A 19,943-nucleotide genomic window follows, 5' to 3' on the forward strand; every position below is an offset into this window, starting at 1 on the left:
CATTCTTGGCAAAATGATATAAAAGTAAACACACATGTATTGTATTGTCACAAGCATTTACTCACCCATCCAAATCATTGAATTCAGGTGTTCCAATCACTTCCATGGCCACAGGTGTATAAAATCAAGCACCTCGGCATGCAGACTGCTTCTACAAACATTTGTGGAAAAAAATATCTCACTCTCAGAAGCTCAGTGAATTCCAGTGTGATACCGTAACAGGATGCAACCCGTGCAACAAGTCCAGTCATCAAGTTATCTTGCTGCCAAATGTTCCACAGTCAGCTATTAGTGGTATTATAAAAAAGTGGACGTGATTGGGAATGACAGCAACTCAGCCACAAAGTGGTAACAGTCCCGGTCTCCCTTCAGGGTTTCCACAGATTCCAAATAATTACCAAACGTTCATGTGAAATAAAGGCTGCTCACCACTCCATATCCACAGGTCCTCCAAGCAAAACCTGAGCACAGGGAGAAGCAGGTTAGACAATGGATTATGGCGCGAAACAAAAACTGCAAATCTCATAATTCAAAAGAGGACATATTGAAGGATTTGTAATGATGTAGTATTATTGATGCCTATACTGTCAGCAGCCAAGATCTATTGCAAACTATCAAAAGATGGATTCAGGGTTACCTGATCCAGCGCTAACTATAAACTTTATCAAAAATGAAAATTTAAGCCTAATTTTAAAAGTAGAGTGGGTGTCTGTCTCCCAAATCCAAACCGGAAGCTGGTTTCACAGAAGAGGGGCCTGCCTCCCTTTCTATTTTATACATCCTAGAAACCACAAGTAAACCAGCAGCCTGACTGCAACATGCTCTCTTGGGGTGATACTACAGTACTATGGTAATAAGCATACAACAATAAAAATGTAAAAAAAAAAAAAAAACTTCACAGTTCAATTTGCTGTGAACTTAATGAGTTTAAAAAAATAAACTGTGGCATGTGTGAAAGCTTGTGCAAATGTTTACATAAAATCTCAGAATTCTGTAAGTTCCTTAATGTGGTATTTGACAACTATTTAAGACTTGTAGCTAATAAATCTCATGGCTTTTGCCAGCTAGAATGACATCTTTTGCTTTTGCTTTCTGTGGAGTTATGTGTGCAGGTCCAAATACTATTCATCCTTATCTGATGAAATAAGATAATTTCATCAGATAAGTCGAGGTGGATATCTGTAAATACCAGGACTTTGTTCTTAGTCTATTTTTATGTTTTGTTTTTTAGTTTATGATAGACTGCTTTTATTGTATCATGAAAGTTCTAGTAACTTTAGCATGTATTTTTGATGGTCAGTGTGAGCAGCTAGGGAAATGGCCTGACTGAGATATGAAAATGTGTGTGTGTGTGTGCGTGCGTGCGTGCGTGCGTGTGTGTGTGTGTGTGTGTGTGTTGCCCTCACCGTTGTCAGTGTCTGCATTTGGGTCCTCATGTTGTAATTCTTCATAGAAACTAAAAAGCATAATGACATAATAGTGCTGACATTAAAACCAAAGTGAGAAAACAACACATTTATTAATAAATATGTCTTAATAGTTTGTTATTTTCTTATTTACTTTAAATTGTCCTGCCAAAATGAAAGAGATGATCCTTCTGTGTGGAAGGACTTTGTTCTCTTTATGTTAGATTAACTCATCTGTTTTACTTGTTTCCTTTCGTAGCTCTCACCTGTCCTGTTTAATTGTTCATGACCTTGATAAGGCTTTTTACCATGCAATAAATATATAACTACATAAAATAAAGAGTCACATTCTCCTGAATGTGCCAAGAGGAAACTGTTCAACAGTTAAACAATTATGAATTTCTTTGGAATTTGATTTTTTCAGGCTTATATTTAATGTTATTGTTTATGGTGGAGAGTTTTGGTCTATTTGACCAATGATATCACACCAGCAGTAAAAACACCCACTCAGGCAGCTATAAAAGAAACCATCCTGTACAAAGAAGCTGCAGCAGCTCCTCATCATACTGTGAGACTTAAAGCTTCAACATGATCTTGCTCCTCTTCTTGTTTGGTCTGGCTCTGGGTGCTCCTTCTGAGTCTCCCTCTGATGACAATGAAGTGAAGCAACAACCTGGTAACCGTCTCATTTTCTAGCTCTTATTTTCCCTTATTTACTTTTACCTTTATTTGTGGTTATTATGTTAGCAAAAGATCATTTTATGTGGATATTTGTTACCTTATGCTCCTCTTCTTTGGAACTGTGAATGAGGGAAAAGCTTTTGCTGAATGCATTTGACCAGTGGCATTATTTCAACTGTGCAGCCATGATTCTCTGCAGCGCTTAAATTAAAGCAGTTACTTGTTTCAATACCAGCAGAGCATTTTCACCTCTGTTTCTGTGACTCTGAGAAAAAAATCTCTTTTTCTCAACTTTTTAACAGTTTCATCCAGCCCTGAATTCTGTTTTCCTTTCAGGTGAACGGAAATTTAAACTGCAACGTGGAGCCTGTCCCATGTTCTGGTGGAGCTTCAATGACCGCTGCTACAAATATGTTGCCACCCGCATGACCTGGGCTGATGCAGAGGTCTACTGTTTGTCACAGGGAGCCAACCTGGTGTCCATCCGCAATACAGAGGAACAGAGTTTTGTGAAAAACCTGATCCAGAACTTTGACCACGCAGAGGGACTCACCTGGATTGGACTCAGTGACAAGCATAAAGAAGGCACCTGGATGTGGTCCGATGGTTGTCCACTGCGTTTTGTCTACTGGAGTCCAGCACAACCAGATAATGAGGGAGGAAATGAACACTGTGTTCACACCAATGTAGTATCAGATAAGAAATGGAATGACTACACGTGTGCTACCAATTTACCTTATGTTTGTGCAACACGCATTACCTGTCCTTAGAAGCACCGAACCTTCTGTTCCTGCTAGTACAGTGCTACAATAAAGATGTGAATGCACACTGTAACCTGTCTTTTGTGTGTCTGTGCAAAAGTCATTAAATTTCACTCACCTTGATTTTCATGAATACAGAATCATCCACTGGTAGCTCTGATGGTGGATCACAGGGAATATTTACTCATTGTTTTAATCTCACAGCCAGTGTTGGGGACTAACGGAATACATGTACCGCCGTTACACATTTAAAATACAAAATATGAGTAACTGTATTCCGCTACAGTTACCGTTTATATGGGTTGGTACTTTACTTTGTTGAAATAAATGGATTACATAGCGGTCTTTTCCTGTTTCATATGTTAGGCTATGCCCTCTCTATTTTTGGTAATTCCACGCTGGTGTAAAACCAGACAAAACACACATTAAGAGGTAGTAATACCTGTGTCTCAATCTAACGGTCCACATCACCCCTATTTGCAGCCCATATAATGACGCGAAGAAGTGTTTTAAAAAATTATTCAAAAAATTATTTAATAAGAAGGCAACAGGCAGAGTGTTACAGGCATCGCCCTAAAGAATGTAGCCTCACGGGCAGTGTAGTTCGTGCTGCAGGGAGAATGGACTGCCATACCTGTTATGTGTCTGTGAGCGCCAGGAGGGAGAAAAAGGAGAGTTGAAAAGTATGAGTTGTCCCCGACCAGAAACGGGAGCTGGAAGCATGTAAATATAATAATAACCACTGCAGCCAAAAACAGTGCCTGATGAGCCCAGTTGTAAGTAAGCTATTAAGACTGTACACTGTGTTCGTGTTTTTCTCCCAAACAATAAGTTCTGTTGGAGCAGCCTTTCAACGGCTCTCTCTGTCTCTCGCTAGAAAAGTTGACCCAGACAACAAAGTAAAGCTAGTTTTCAGCTACCAGTGTTGGGACTAGAGATGGCACGATACCACTTTTTTATGTCCGATACCGATACCGATATCATAAATTTGGATATCTGCCGATACCGATATGAATCCGATATAGTGTTTTTTAATCAACAAAACTGTTTTTTAAATATTTTGCTGCATTTTGTATAAGTTCATACTCAAGTTTAAAACAACAACTACACTAAAGCTATTCTGTTATACCTGTATGCAAAAAAAAATATTTCATAGTACAGCAATACTGATCAATCTAATAAACTTAAACCTACACCATCCTCCCTATTCTGGTATTTTAAAGAGTACTTAGCATAAATATTAAGCAACCTAACTAATAGGGTTCCAACTCCCAGCAACAACAAAAATAAATAAATAAAAAATAGGGAACCACCCCTCACGCTCCACCTCATGATGCTTAATCGACGTAATCAACCTTAATTTGATGCAGTGTGAAAAAAAAATGCACAGAAATCAATTATTTTTCAAGAAATATTAAATAGATTCAACATCTTTCTTCAACAAAATTGCAGACTGCACAGATGGTACCTTCCCAAAGGAAAAAGTACTATAGCTTACTAGGGTATATATATTAGACTTAATAGTTACTATATACAGTAATGGACTTCTATACATTTTACATCAAATTAAAACTTTGGGTGTCAGATAATTATTTATTAAAAGCTAGACGTTTTAAATGAGAATAAGAAAGAAAAGTATGTCTTTGTGCCCCATTTTCCCCGTTCATGCCTTATCGGCCCCCCTGGCTAAACTTTGCTAGATCCGCCCCTGCACAGTTACCAGCGTCAGCTACGTAGAAAAAGATCCTCGAGTAGAAAGTAATAATAAATAAATTCTAACAACAGCTGATCAAGCTTAAACGTGCTGCTGTTGTTTAGCCGCTGGTTTCCTCTTTCTGGTGCAACGTGGGCCAAAAGCAAACAAGAGACACGGACTCGCGACAGAAAAGCCGATCAGCTGATCATTAAGCAGTTTCATGATTGAAGTAGCAGCAAGAAGAGGCAGTCGCTTGTTAAGCTTAACGCAGGAATGCTTTACAAACATTCAGAGATGGACTTACACACTTGCTTTACTTCTCTCGGGATAACTTTGTCGGAGATGAAATGCTGGGTTGCTAGTGAAGCTCCACATGCTATCCAGACCACCGACAGGTCCCGCATGCCACAGCCGCTCTATCACGTGATGCATACTGCTCCGACGTGCTAACGTTCTGAGGTGAGTTATGGTGTGTTGCAAGTTTTGTGAGGTGCTTTCGTGATATTTAATGGATCGGATTACATTTTTTATTTTTCTCCGATATCCGATCCAGTAATTTAGGTCAGTATCGGACCGATACCGATACGTAATATCGGATCGGTCCATCTCTAGTTGGGACTAACGCGTTATTAAGTAACGCGTTACAGTAACTACGTTATTATTGTGGTAACGAGCACGGTAACTAGTTATTATGCCAAAACCAGGAACGCGTTACTCGTTACTGGGATTTAGATAGGCTCGTTATTCGTTACTTCGTGTGGTGGCTATCGCGGAGCTTCCACAGATTCAATAACATTAGCAAGTGGTGGAAGCCAGCAGGTGGAGGATGGAAAAGGGAGGCAAGAGGAGAGACCCGAAGCAGCCGCCGGTCTGAGTATCAGGTGAACTGAACTTCAGGTAAGAAGTTATGACCTGCAGTGTATCTGAGTCACATATAAACCAAGTTTAGGTGGAGTTTATTTTCGTTATGCTGACTTTTTCGTACTGAGTACTAGCTAGCATGACGGGGTTTCTATACAGCTGGGTGGGTGCTATGTTACTGATGTTGAACTTTATATTGTTCATAGGTTAATTATTAGAGTTTCCAACCGTCCCGTAAAAAACAGAATCGTCTCGTATTCAGAGAAAATATTACGGGTTTCGTATTGAGGTGAAAAGGAACATTTTGTCCCGGACTTCAGCTACAATGAAAAAGACACAACGCTGGAGTTATTCTGTGTTTACGCTGCACAGCTGCCTCTTCTTCATTCATTCTCCCCCCTCCCTCTCCTGTTTCTACTTCAATCATGAAACTGATCAGTGATCAGCTGATCGGCTCTCTTGTTTGTTTATCGTCCACTTTGCGCCAGAAAGAGGAAACCAGCGGATGTCGCGCTAAACAACAGCAGCACGTTTAAGCTTAATCAGCTGTTGTTAGAATTTATTTAATATTACTTTCTACTATCAGCTGATGTTTGCTGGAGCCACAGCTGTAAAGCTGCTGGTCATGATATGGTTTGGTTATCTGGTGAGAGGGAAACATGAAGATGAAACCAGGAGATGTCCTTACTGAATCATCAGAGCTGAACAGGTGATGGAGAAACAGGTTTACCTTTTAGGTGACATGAACGAGTTGAAGGGAAGTTATGAACTGTTTCTGAGAGACAAATAACACCAGGATCCTTTTTTTTACTTAGCTGACAGCTGGTAACTGTGCAGGGGCGGGTCTAGCAAAGTGTTGCCAGGGGGCCAGGTAGGACATTAACAGGGAGAGGGGGGCACAAAGAAATACTTTTCTTTCTTATTCTCATTTAAAATGTCTCGCTTTTAAAAAAATAATTATCTGAGTCTTACAACAAACGATTGATAGATTGATGCATATATACCATCAGAACAGTGTACATCACTGTCACAACAGCGTTTGTTTTCATTCAAAGGCTTTATGATTTTTCCTATAATGGTGGGCCAGTTTCTAGTCAAAATGCCCGGGACGATTTTTTTTTTTTGTCCCAGTCCAGCCCTGTAAGCAGCTCATCTGCAGTCTGGTGTTACCTACATCTTCCTATTCGGAAGGCAGAATTTCCGAGTTCTGAGTACAATCGAAAGCACCACGACTGCAGTTTTTGTGTTGGATGTAAAAAGCAGGCTAGAATCATGTGGCGGTCAACGACGGTCCAGGCGTGGGATTTGTCTTGTGGAAATGTGCACATTATTTTTTCCTTTCTATTGGTAGGTGGCACAGTGCACTTGTGGCAAGTAAGCAAGCTAGAAGACTTGCAAACTTGCTGGGTATCCAGTTACGGAAGCAACACATTAACAAGAGAATTCTGAGTAAAACCAAAGTTACTTTCCCTAGTAACTAGTTACTCTGAAAGTAATGAGTAACTTGAAGTAACTGAGTTACTTTTGATAGAAGTAACTAGTAATGTAACTAAGTTACTAATTTAAAGTAACTTACCCAACACTGTCAGCTACGAGCGCGACACAGAACCCGACTATTAGCCAGAGGTCCCTTTACTACGGTTCAGTGCCGCAGACATGTTTTATATACGTGCAGAATAGTTTTTTTTACAAGATCGCTGCAAAAAGTGCAGCCTTACCTAATGTCCACCCTACTGTTACTCATTTTATATTAAGATTTAAAAATCTAGTTGGTGTTGGTATGGCGAGTAGCCTTTAGTAATAGTAATAAATCACACAGCAATAGTACATTCATGTAGTTGTAAAAAGCATCCAAAGTATTCAGAATACGTTACTCTCGTTGAGTAACGTGACAAAATACGTTACAAACTACATTTTGGGGCATGTATTCTGTAATCTGTAGTGGAATACATTTTAAAAGTAACCCAACACTGCTCACAACTAACGTTAATATATTTTTAAATGACCTACAGCAGACCAGACGAAGTTTGCATGAACATGCTTTTCAGCATCACCTTTATTAACTGCTTTTCTTCCACACGTGGCTGCAGCTCTGCAGCTGCCAGCCACTCACATCATCATCAACAACAACAGCAGACAGAGCACAGATTTTAAGCCGGCGAAGCGTGATTGCAGATGCCGTGCAGGTGCTTCCATCATCCCTGCAGCGCCACCACAGACCACACCCTGCCACAATATTGAAGCAGGAGTAAAAAACACCCAACATCTATACTGAACTTTTTTTGTTTAATTGTTTTGCTGAAAAAGCCTTTTTAAAATAAAATACAATCAAATAAATTACCAAAGAAACCAGCTCCTGGTACAGCTACAGCGACCGCTGCTATATGCACAATGCCATAGCTATGACCTGGGCTGATGCAGAGCCACACCGTGTGTCAGAGGGAACCAACCTTGTGTCAACCCACAGTCTTGGAGAGGCATAATTTTATCAAAACCTTGAGTAAGACCTGAAAGTGGTTAAAATGTCTTCACCAGGATCGGACTCAGTGACATCATCATCATCATCATTGTTTATTTATATAGCACTTTAGAAACACACAAGGCTGACCAAAGTGCTGAACAATAGAAACATAATAGATACCATAAGAATAATAAATACGATAAAATAATAAACATAGCGAAAACAATAAAATACAAGTCAGTCAACCACTGAGTCAAAAGCCAGTGAATAAAAATGCGTTTTCAATCTGGATTTAAAAACCAGAACTGATGTCGATTGCCTAATGTGAAGAGGAAGATTATTCCAAAGCTTAGGACATTCACAAAGAAGGCAGATGGATGTGGTCTGATGTGGGTCTCAAATCAGCTTTGAATTTTGGGGTTAAGGAGAGCCAAACAACGCTGAAGGAAAGGAGAACTGTGCACGTGGAATGAGCTTGAGTGTTCAAAAACAATTTCCTTTTTATGTGCAACTCGCACTGTTTGTCGTTAGGAATTTAGAAGAAAAGATGTCTGATATAACTTACTAACTATGAACTATATACTATATATAAACTGGTTAAAGCACATTAAGAATGAGATTCATGTTGTTATGATATCATGATCCATGATCAGATATCATTTTTGTTTACATGTGTGGCTCCTTCCATTAGAGCAGGTGTGTGCAGCTCTCTCCTCTCTGCTCCAGCTGAAAGCCACCTCGGCCCTCGCGCTGCCTCCTCTCAAAGTTCTTATTATTAGGAATGTAAGAAATTTCAATTTTTATAGGTAACTGGAAAAATACCTTTGACTTTCCTCTGTGAAGCACAGAAAAAATTTAGATTCGATAGACTTGGAGGAAAGGTCATTTGAAGATTGAAGTGCTAATATTTAACACCCACGAATACTGAGTCTGTTTGATGATATTGTTGTCGTGTCTTGACTTGCAACACCCTTTTGAATATCAGATGCACGATTTACATTGCGTAATATGTTAGATATTGTTCAATATTGTAAATCTTCCTTGACCCATTAAGACATTTCATTCTGATGTCATCTAACTCCTGGGCTTATGTTGTGTTGATTTTATATCAGGTGAAGCACTTTGTGATTTGTATCTTGAAAAACAATAAATAAATTTATTTTACTTGCATATTTGCTTAACATTGCTGTGCTGAGGACTGAGAACAGTGCCTTTATGGTGAAATGCTGTCCGCTATTTCCACAACTTAAAGCTGCATAGTTTAGTCTTTGATTCCAAGCCTCCCCCACCCCATCAAATAGTAAACTGCACTTTGTTCACTGCTGTGATGCAATACAACATATTTACGCAGTAAAACAAACACAGCTTTCTGGAACATGTTGAAATTTAACAAATGTCAAAAGAACAAGGAAAAGTCCTATTGTTAGTTATGTGAGATTTTTGTGGAAATATTGGTGTATGGGTGAGTTCAAAGGGGTTTTGTTGTTTTCTCAACAGCCCCCAGAATGGATATATCTGTATGCCGAACAGTTAGTTTGCTAACTGGTGACTTGTCTGTAGCAGCATTTTAGCTTGTATTTAAATCAATAATTAGCTAAATGTTAAACAGTAAATTAAAATTTCTACATCAAAAGCGTATAGTCTAGGATATTTAAAGCTTTCTTTTAATCTGAATGTTCATTTATGTTCAATTAAAGTAAAGAATACACTGTAAAAAACAATCGATAGATCTAACCAGTAAATTTGTAACAATTTGCATTGATTTTGTTTAGGCAAATTTTATTACATAGTTTTAGTAAATAGTCCCTTATATTAGAGGCTATAAAATACTAAAATAAATAAGGTGAAGTCTACCCAATACTTCTCAGTACATTACATAACTAATTACTGATAGAAACTGAATCATTCTAACTTCCAAGATTCCAAGATGGTGGCGCGTGAACAACGTGAGGCTCAGTGTCTCTCCAGAATCTGCTATTTAGCGTTTTTTTTTATCTACTTTTAACCGGATTATTCGTCCAGAATTGCTGTGCGTTGCTGACCTACAGCAGACAAGACCTTCTGGACATCTGGACTCACAACTCCAACAGTTTTATCGCCGATCTCCGACTCATCCCAGAGATCTCCAGAACACCGGAGGCTGCCCACTCTCCCCGGCCGGGCGGAAGTGCACGCAGACGGCGCCGAGATCGTAAACAAAGGCGAGGTAGGCGCGGAGGGCTACGGGCTAAGCTAAAGCTAACACCACACCGGCTGCCTTTACCCAGTATTTTTCTCGCCAATGTCCGTTCTCTGGCAAACAAAATGGATGAGATACGGCTCTCCATCACTAACAACAGACGGATTATGGACTCAAATGTCATGTTTTTCACCGAAACATGGTTGAACAACAGCTGCCCGGACAATGCTATCGAGTTAGCAGGACGCCACACACACCGAGCCGACAGGCTAGCAGATGACTCCGGCAAGACCAGAGGTGGAGGTTTGTGCATTTATATGAACAATGCTTGGTGCATGAACTCCACTACTACTGAGAGTCACTGCTCACCTAATGCGGAGTTTTTAATGGTCAAATGCAGACCTTATTATCTCCCCAGAGAACTCACTTCGATCATACTCACTGCCGTGTATATACCCCCCGACGTTAATGCTCGGTTGGCCATGAAAGAACTTTCTGCAGCCATTAACAAACACCAGAATAAACACCCCGAGGCTGCTTTTATTGTTGCTGGCGACTTCAACCACACCAACTTAAAGACAGTCCTCCCCAGATTCCACCAACATGTCTCCTGCCACACCAGAGGAGACAATACTTTAGACCATGTGTATTCCAACCTGGCTGGAGCCTACAAAGCCACACCCCTCCCCCACATTGGACAATCGGACCATCTCTCCCTGTTCCTCACACCTAGGTATTCACCACTCATCCAACGTGTGAAACCTGCTGTGAGGACAATTAAAGTGTGGCCAGAGGGGACAGACGCAGTGCTCCAGGACAGATTTAAAAACACAGACTGGAATATGTTCACCCACACAGACCTGGACCAGTACGCCTCATCTGTACTGGATTACATCTCCGAAACCACAGACAGTGTCACCACCCAGAAACGGATCACCATGTACCCCAACCAGAAGCCTTGGATGAACCGGGATGTTCGTCTCCTCCTGAAGGCCCGCAACACCGCCTTTAGGTCAGGAGATGCACACGCCTACAGTACAGCCAGGGCTAATCTAAAGAAGGGCATCAAAAAAGCCAAACACCATTACAAAAAGAAGGTAGAAGAACACTTCTCCAACTCCAACCCCCGACGCATGTGGCAAGGACTCCAGACCATTACAGACTACAGGACCACCAAACCCTCCCCCGCATCCTCTGATGTCTCCTTCCTCAACGAGCTCAACAACTTTTATGCTCGTTTTGAGCGCGGGAACCCCACAACCAAGATGAATCAAGATGGCGGCGCGCACAGACGCAGCGGCCCGGAGCTCCTACACTTTTGCACTTTTGGTGGTACTGTGTATTATTTCACACAGTCTGGTGTTACTTCAATACAACAGAGATGATCTACTACAACTAAGCCGTGGAGATCTTCAACTAACATCCGAGTATCTCATCCCCCCGGAGATCGTTAAGCAACCCCCGGGGCTACCCGCAACAGCAAGCCGCAGGAGGAGACGTTGCGAGCGGAGGCAGAAGAGAGGCAAGCGGGGAGGCCTGTGGGCACGGCTAAAGACTAGTCCGTTTAAACCACCACTCCCGATCATATTCCTCTCCAACGCCCGTTCAATCCGTTACAAACTGGATGAAATACGACTGCAGATCGCCACTCGACGGACTTTTAATAACTGTTCGTGCATGATTTTCACTGAAACCTGGCTGGACAGCGCCATTCCCGATGCGGCTATCGATCTAGCAGGCCGCACCGCCTATCGAGCCGACAGGTCTGCGGACTCGGGTAAGAAGACTGGCGGGGGGCTGTGCATCTATATTAACAACCTTTGGTGCACGAACGTCACGGTAACGGAAAAACTGTGCAGTACAGAGGTAGAACTGTTGGTGTTAAAGTGCCGTCCATTCTATCTCCCTCGGGAATTTTCTGCCGTTTACATCTGCGCTGTTTACATTCCACCAGATGCTAATGCTAAGCTAGCGTTAGCACAATTGAGCAGCAGCATCAATAACAGCCTGGTAGCACACCCGGACAGTGTCTTTATTGCGGCTGGGGATTTTAACCACGCGGACCTGAAATCTGTACTTCACAATTTCCACCGTAATGTGAAGTGTGCTACCAGAGGAGATAGAACGTTGGACCAGGTGTACACCAACATGGCGAATGCGTACAGAGCCCAGGCTTATCCCCACCTGGGTCTGTCAGACCATCTCTCCCTTCTGCTACACCCAATATACACACAAAAGATCAAGAGCACTGGGATTACAACCAAAACCGTGAGAACATGGCCGCAGGATGCTATTCCGATGCTTCAGGACTGTTTCCACTGCACAGACTGGGATGTATTCAAGGTGCAGGACACTGACAATCGTGTCGCATTGGATAGTTACACCTCCACTGTCTTGGACTACATCTGTTTCTGTGTGGACAATGTAACAACTTGGAAACGATTCCGTGTGTTCCCTAATAATCCACCCTGGATGACACACGGAGTTCAACAACTTATTCGAACAAGGAACAACGCTTTCAAATCCGGGGACCAGGAGGCATACAGTGCTGCCAGGGCCAACCTGAGAAGAGGCATCAAGACTGCCAAGCAGCAGCACAGGAGGCGTATCGAGGCCAGGTTTGAGAACAACACAAACCCAAGGCAGGTCTGGGAGGGCATCAGGGCTATCACGGACTACAAAAGAAGAACACCATCACCCTCAGCCGACAGTTCTACTCTGGCTGAGGATCTAAATCTCTTTTATGCCCGTTTTGACAGGGAGAACACCGACCCTGTCCTGTCCCCTCTCCCCTCAACCGACCCTGCTCCGGTCCTGAGCACTCATGAGCTGAGGCGTGTGTTCTGGAGCATTAACACCAGGAAGGCGGCCGGGCCGGATGGAGTGCTGGGCCGGGTGCTAAAAGACTGTGCTGCGGACCTGGCGGACGTCTTCACCTCTATATATAACACCTCGTTGTCCTGTTCACTGGTACCATCCTGTTTCAAAGCAGCAACCATCGTTCCCATCCCAAAACAGTCAAATGTCACATGTCTGAACGATTTCAGACCTGTGGCACTCACCCCCATTCCCGCCAAATGCCTGGAGAGACTGGTCATTAAACACATCAGAGCTGCTTTTCCACCATCCCTGGACTCGCACCAGTTTGCATACAGGGAGAACCGGTCAACCGAGGATGCGATCGCCACAGTGCTGCACACATTACTGAAGCACTTGGAACACAGGAACACCTATGCACGGCTCCTCTTTGTAGACTACAGCTCGGCTTTTAATACCATCCGGCCATACAAACTCCGTCCCAAACTCCACCAACTGGGACTTAACTCCTCTCTGTGCAACTGGATTGTGGACTTCCTCACTAACCGTAGACAGAGTGTCAGAGTGGGTAAGAACACCTCTTCCACCCTTGTGGTCAACACCGGTGCCCCTCAGGGGTGTGTTCTGAGCCCTCTGCTATACACTCTCTTCACCCATGACTGTATTTCCTCCTGCGCGTCCAATCTCATTGTTAAGTTTGCAGATGACACTACAGTGCTCGGACTTATATCCAACAATGATGAGACAAACTATAGGACAGAGGTGCAACAACTAGAGTCATGGTGCCACGACAATAACTTGGTCTTAAACACCAAAAAGACCAAGGAGATCATTGTAGATTTCCGGAAGAGGGGTCATAACAACCATCTGCCTCTCTTCATTGGCAGTGAGGCGGTGGAGAGGGTGAGCAGTTTTAAATTCTTGGGGGTAACTGTGACCGAGGACCTGTCCTGGGGCAACCATATCACCTCAGTTGTACGGAAGGCCCAACAGCGCCTCTACTACCTGAGGAGACTGCGGAGCGCACACATTCCCAGATCTCTGATGTTGAACTTCTACAACTGTGCCATCAGCAGCGTTCTGACGTATGGATTTCTAGTGTGGTTCCCCAGCTGCACCAAGGCCGATCAGCAAGCACTCCAGCGGGTGGTGAAAGAAGCTGGCAGAATTATTGGAACAAGTCTGCCAGAGATCAGTAATATCTTCCCCACTCGCTGTCTGAGGAGGGTGCACAGTATCCTGCGGGACCAACATCACCCTGCGCGCCACCTTTTCCATCTGCTGCCCTCAGGGAGAAGGTACAGGTCTATACAGGCCAGAACATCCAGACTGGCCAACAGCCTGTATCCACAGGCTGTGAGGCTCCTGAACTCTCTGCCCCCCTCTCACGGACAATAACCATATCCAACTTCTTAATAGCAATGAACTGGTCTGCATTGGTGCATCATATCTTTATTCTCTTCCCCCTCCTGCCCCCCCCCCCCTCTTTCTTAAATAGATAACTATCATATCTGATATCATATCTCACAGTACAATAATATTGAATGGGTTGCATTGTTGTATTTTGTCATGTTTCTCAGGTCTTTGTCTGAATTTCTACGAACATTATTGCTAAGGATTGTCTTATTGCATTGGAGTCACACTGGGTTAAATATGTACACTTGGGTTTTAAGGGGTATTTATTATTTTCTTCTTTTTTTTGGGTTGTATGGAAGCCCCAAACGCAATTTCATTGTTCTTGACAATGACAATAAATAAATAAATACTAAATACTAAACCACAACCAAAGCAGACGTGACGCCAGACCACCAACCTCTGCCTCTCTCCCCCACCGATGTAGGAGCGGTGCTGAGCAGGATCAATGTCCACAAGGCTGCAGGCCCTGATGGCATCCCCGGGCGTGTTCTCAGAGCGTGTTCTGGGGAGCTTGCAGGAGTGCTCACAGACATATTCAATCTGTCCTTGGCCCACGCTGTGGTACCGGCCTGCTTCAAATCCACCTCCATCGTCCCGATACCCAAAAACTCCAACCCATCTTGCCTCAGTAATTACCGCCCAGTAGCACTCACCCCCATCATCACTAAGTGCTTAGAGCAGCTGGTCCTAGCACACTTCAAATCCTGTCTCCCCCCCACCCTGGACCCCCACCAATTCGCATACCGCCAGAACAGGAGCACAGAGGATGCAGTCTCCATCGCACTGCACTCTGTCCTCTCACACCTGGACAACAACAACACCTACGCCAGAATGCTGTTTATAGACTTCAGTTCAGCATTCAATACAATCCACCCCTCACAACTCATCAGGAAACTGACAGACCTGGGCATCAGTTCCCTCATCTGCAAATGGTTACTGGACTTCCTGACCAACCGCCCCCAACATGTCCGGTTGGATAACCGCTGCTCATCTACAATCACGATGAACACTGGTGTACCACAAGGCTGTGTGATGAGCCCTTTCCTCTACTCCCTCTTCACCCACGACTGCAGACCTGCTGATGGTTCCAACACCATCATTAAGTTTGCAGATGACACCACGGTGATTGGCCTCATCAGTGACAACGATGAGGCCGCCTACAGGGAGGAGGTGGATCGTCTGGCTGAGTGGTGCGACAGAAACAACCTGCTGCTTAACACCGAGAAGACCAAGGAGCTCATCGTGGACTACAGGAGGAATGCTGACCCACATCCACCCATCCACATTAAGGGGATGGCTGTGGAGCGAGTGAGCAGCTTCAAGTTCCTGGGAATCCACATCTCCGAGGATCTCACCTGGACGACCAACTGCTCCAAGCTGGTCAAGAAGGCTCACCAGCGCCTCTTCTTCTTGAGGACTCTGAGGAAGAACCACCTGTCCTCAGACATCCTGGTGAACTTCTATCGTTGCACCATCGAGAGCATCCTGACCAACTGTAAAACAGTCTGGTACGGGAACTGCTCTGCCTCGGACCGGAAGGCGTTGCAGAGGGTCGTGAAAACTGCCCAGCGCATCGCGGAGCACCACTTCCTGCCATAAAAGACATCTACAGGAAGCGGTGTCTGAAAAGGGCTGGGAAAATCATCAAAGACCCCAGTCACCCATCACATGGACTCTTCACCCTCCTGCCCTCTGGGAGGCGCCACAGGAGCCTCCGGACTAAGACCACCAGGTACCGGAACAGCTACTTCCCCCCAGCTGTCAGACTCCTGAACTCTGCCTCCTGACATCTGACCCACGTTAACACATGGACTGAACATACACACACCCACAATGGACAACTGTACCCTCAAACACACAATAATAACATGGACTGAACCACCACTCACAACCACTAGCACTTTATATAGCCTCTGTAGAAACTATCTACACCCTCACTTATCTTAACTGCACTACTGTATAGCTCTGTGTAAATAATCATTCTGTACATTTGATAATCTTTAATCCTACAACTGTTTACAACTTGCATAGTTCCCATTTCTGTATAGCTGTATATCTCAGATTCTGTAAAGTTATTTATTTCATATTCTGTATAGTTTTTCATATTTATATCCTGTTCATAGCCTGTACACAGCTTGTACTCACTACAGCCTGTACATACTTATAGTTATAGAATATTCACAACATACTTCATACCATGTACATTATAACATACCATAATAGACCCATTTCTGTAATATACTCACATATCTATATTATTGCTAATATATATTGTAATATATCTATATCACTAAAGCACTTCTGGATGGATGCAAACTGCATTTCGTTGCCCTGTACCTGTGCATGTGCAATGACAATAAAGTTGAATTCTATTCTATTCTATTATGTTTGTGAGTAGATAATTGTTAATCTACTTAATAATACTGACTGATTTAATTCGTTAACCCTCACTTATTCAGGGAAGTTTAGTTTTATCCCAGAACATAGTTTCAGAAACAAGAGGTGATGATTATGTCAATACTTTTAATCAATAATCCATGAGAAGCAAAACTACTTAGTTTTTCTAAGTTAAGAAAACTCAAATAAATTGAGTTTATCAGCGTTTTTGCATAAAAAGTACTGGTAACTTATTTAAATCTAGTTCTAATAACAAATTGATAAAAAATTGCCTATCAGCCTATTTAACATTTTTAATTAAACACAATATTAGATTTTACAGTGCACTAGAGTAAAAAGTACTCATAGCCATCTCATAGACATTTATTTATTATTATATTATATTATATTATTTAGACTCTTTTCTTCAGTTACAAAGTTGTTGCTTCGCTTCATTGTCATCAGCTGGAGACTCGAGAGGAACACCCAGAGACGGGCCGAATAAAAAGAGGAGCAAGATCATGTTGAAGTTTTTTGAAGCCAGACTGACCAACATGGGCACCACATGGATTTACTACAAGAAAGACCACGACTCATTGCCCCGCACATGGATCCTGGAATGCCTAGAACTATACAAGATCAACAGGACCCTAAGAGCCTTCATCAGGAATCTGATATTCAGTTTCAAGTAAATAATAAATATAGCAATTTCCTTATGTGTTAACAGTATTTGAAAATTAGTCTACAAGCCTTAACACACACACAACTGTAACAATGGCTAGCTGCTGAAACTGGCTTGTGTTGATTTTCTCCATTACAGAATTGGAGTTTAGGTTGATCCTCATCACGTCAACTGGCTAAAAAACATGGCTACATCTTAATTGTGCGTATGTGTGTTTTAATGTCTGTGTCATGCACGAGTTGATATTTAAAATCACAACTGATATGTACACAGCCTTGTCTCGTCTTGGTGAACCAGCTAATGTTAGCCGTCTTTAGTTAAATATATCTGTATGCCGAACAGTCAGTTTGCTAACTGGTGACTTGTCTGTAGCAGCATTTTAGCTTGGATTGAAATCAATAATTAGCTAAATGTTAAACAGTAAATTAAAATTACATCAAAAGCATGTAGTCTCTGAGGAGACCCTGAGGAGTAATTACAATTTATATCCTGTTAATCTGATCATCCTGTGCTCTAAACACATTCTTACTTCAAACTGGGAAGTATAAATGACAACAAAGAGTAAGTGTGTTTTTAGAAGTGAGTGATTTCATGCACAGATGATAACTGTGTGCTCCTTTTTATTTTTATGTGCAGCTCTTTATCATAACTCTACAGCAGATCTAACAGAACTCAGCTGGAACATCTGAAAAAGTGCATTTTAATGCAAACGTTAGAAACATGTGCACTTGGAGTGTTTAGACTTCAAACATCAACATTAATACACAGGGGCACAGGGGCACCACAGGGGACTGTCCTCTCCCCCTTCCTCTTCACCCTCTACACCACAGACTTCAGCCACTGCACAGAGACCTGCCATCTTCAGAAGTTTTCTGATGACTCTGCGGTGGTTGGATGCATCAGCAGGGATGATGAGACAGAGTACGGGGCTGTGGTCGACTCCTTTGTCACGTGGTGTGAGCAGAATCATCTGCAGCTCAACGTGGCAAAGACCAAGGAACTGATCGTGGACTTCAGGAAGACCAGGAAACACTTGACCCCTGTTTCAATCCAGGGGGTCAGTGTTGACATTGTGGAGGACTATAAATACCTTGGAGTACACATTGACAATAAACTGGACTGGGCTAAAAACACCACAGCACTTTACAGGAAGGGCCAGAGTCGTCTCTATTTTTTGAGGCGACTGAGGTCCTTCAACATCTGCCAGAAAATGCTGAGGATTTTCTATGAGTCTGTTGTGGCCAGTGCGATCCTCTATGCTGTTGCATGCTGGGGGAGCAGGCTGAGGGTCACAGATGCCAACAGACTTAATAAACTGATCTGTAAGGCCAGCAATGTTGTGGGGATGGAGCTGGACTCCCTCAAGGTGGTGTCGGAGAGGCGGATGCTGTCCAAGATAAAGAAAATGTTGGATAACACCTCCCACCCACTCCATGACATGTTGGTCAGTCACAGGAGCTCGTTCAGTGAGAGACTGAGATTACCGAAAAGCACCACTGAACGACACAGGAAATCATTCCTGCCTGTGGCCATCTCCCTGTACAACGCATCCACTTAACACACTGTTTGCTGCTACAACTACACGTTTCTTTTCCAAATATTTATTTATAAGTGACTTATGTATGTATGTATGTATGTATATATATGTATATATTGTACTATTCTTAGTTAGCGTATTGTCTGTCTTGTCTTAATGTTGGTTTAAAATGGAGCACTGTAACAAAAAATAATTTCCCCCAGGGATCAATAAAGTATTCTGATTCTGATTCTGATTCTGATTAATACAAATCCATTATTTATAAAAAGGCTTCAGCATGTAACAAAAACACAACTGCTCTGCTTTGAACAGAGTGAGCAGAGACATGTGCTTCGCTGGTGTTTCCATCTTGTACACGTAACACCTATAATTATACCTTCAGTTACACTCAATACATCTTTTTCCTATGACTGTCTCACTCAGGTGAAAATTAAAGTAAACAAATTGTGAAAACGTGAGATAGAAAATAACATGGAATCAAATCTGCTCTGGTTCTGAGTGAATTATGTACTTTAAATGCATTTATTGTGTGTGTAATACAGCTCCTACTTTACATGTAAAACACAAAAGGGAAATTCAGTAATTGGCCTCCAATTAGTTATTAATTATTATTACATTAGTTATTAATTTAATTGATAACATTTTGGAAAGAGTAATAAGAGTAATATAATATTACAACTAAGTAGCAGCCGCCATTGTTCGAAACTGGAATTGGCTGGGCTGCGCTCTGAATTCTGGGATATGGTGGGCCATGAAGGACACACCTGACCTATCCTTCAAATTTGGGGAAATAAAGGCCGCATTTATTGGCCGCATTTGGAGCAGCCTTTAAATTGGGACAACCGTGACAGAAGCCACATCTCTTATTTAGACTGGCTGAAGTCTTTGGTGCTTTCTGGTTAGAGTCACTGCATAAATACTTTATTGTTAGTTTGATTGTATTTTATTTTAAAACAACTTTATCACCAAAACAATGACAAAGAAAATTTAGCACCGATGTTCAATGTTTCTTTCCTCCTTCCTCATTATATTAACATTAGCTGTGAGATTAAAACAATGAGTAAATATTC

General features: G+C 42.4%; 1 protein-coding gene across 1 annotated transcript; it reads left to right on the plus strand.

Moving 5' to 3' along the window:
- The first annotated feature begins 1,994 nt into the window (after positions 1-1,994).
- Positions 1,995-2,903, plus strand: LOC146643958 (lactose-binding lectin l-2-like). The gene is made up of 2 exons (XM_085395400.1): positions 1,995-2,082; positions 2,424-2,903. Exons 1-2 carry the CDS (start codon positions 1,995-1,997, stop codon positions 2,855-2,857), a joined length of 522 nt encoding a protein of 173 aa, XP_085251526.1. The 3' UTR covers positions 2,858-2,903.
- The last annotated feature ends 17,040 nt before the right edge of the window (positions 2,904-19,943 follow it).

This window comes from Rhamphochromis longiceps, linkage group LG22 (assembly GCF_057381845.1).
Source record: "Rhamphochromis longiceps isolate RC_006_pf linkage group LG22, R_longiceps_female_GT1.1, whole genome shotgun sequence".
NCBI lineage: Eukaryota > Metazoa > Chordata > Actinopteri > Cichliformes > Cichlidae > Rhamphochromis > Rhamphochromis longiceps.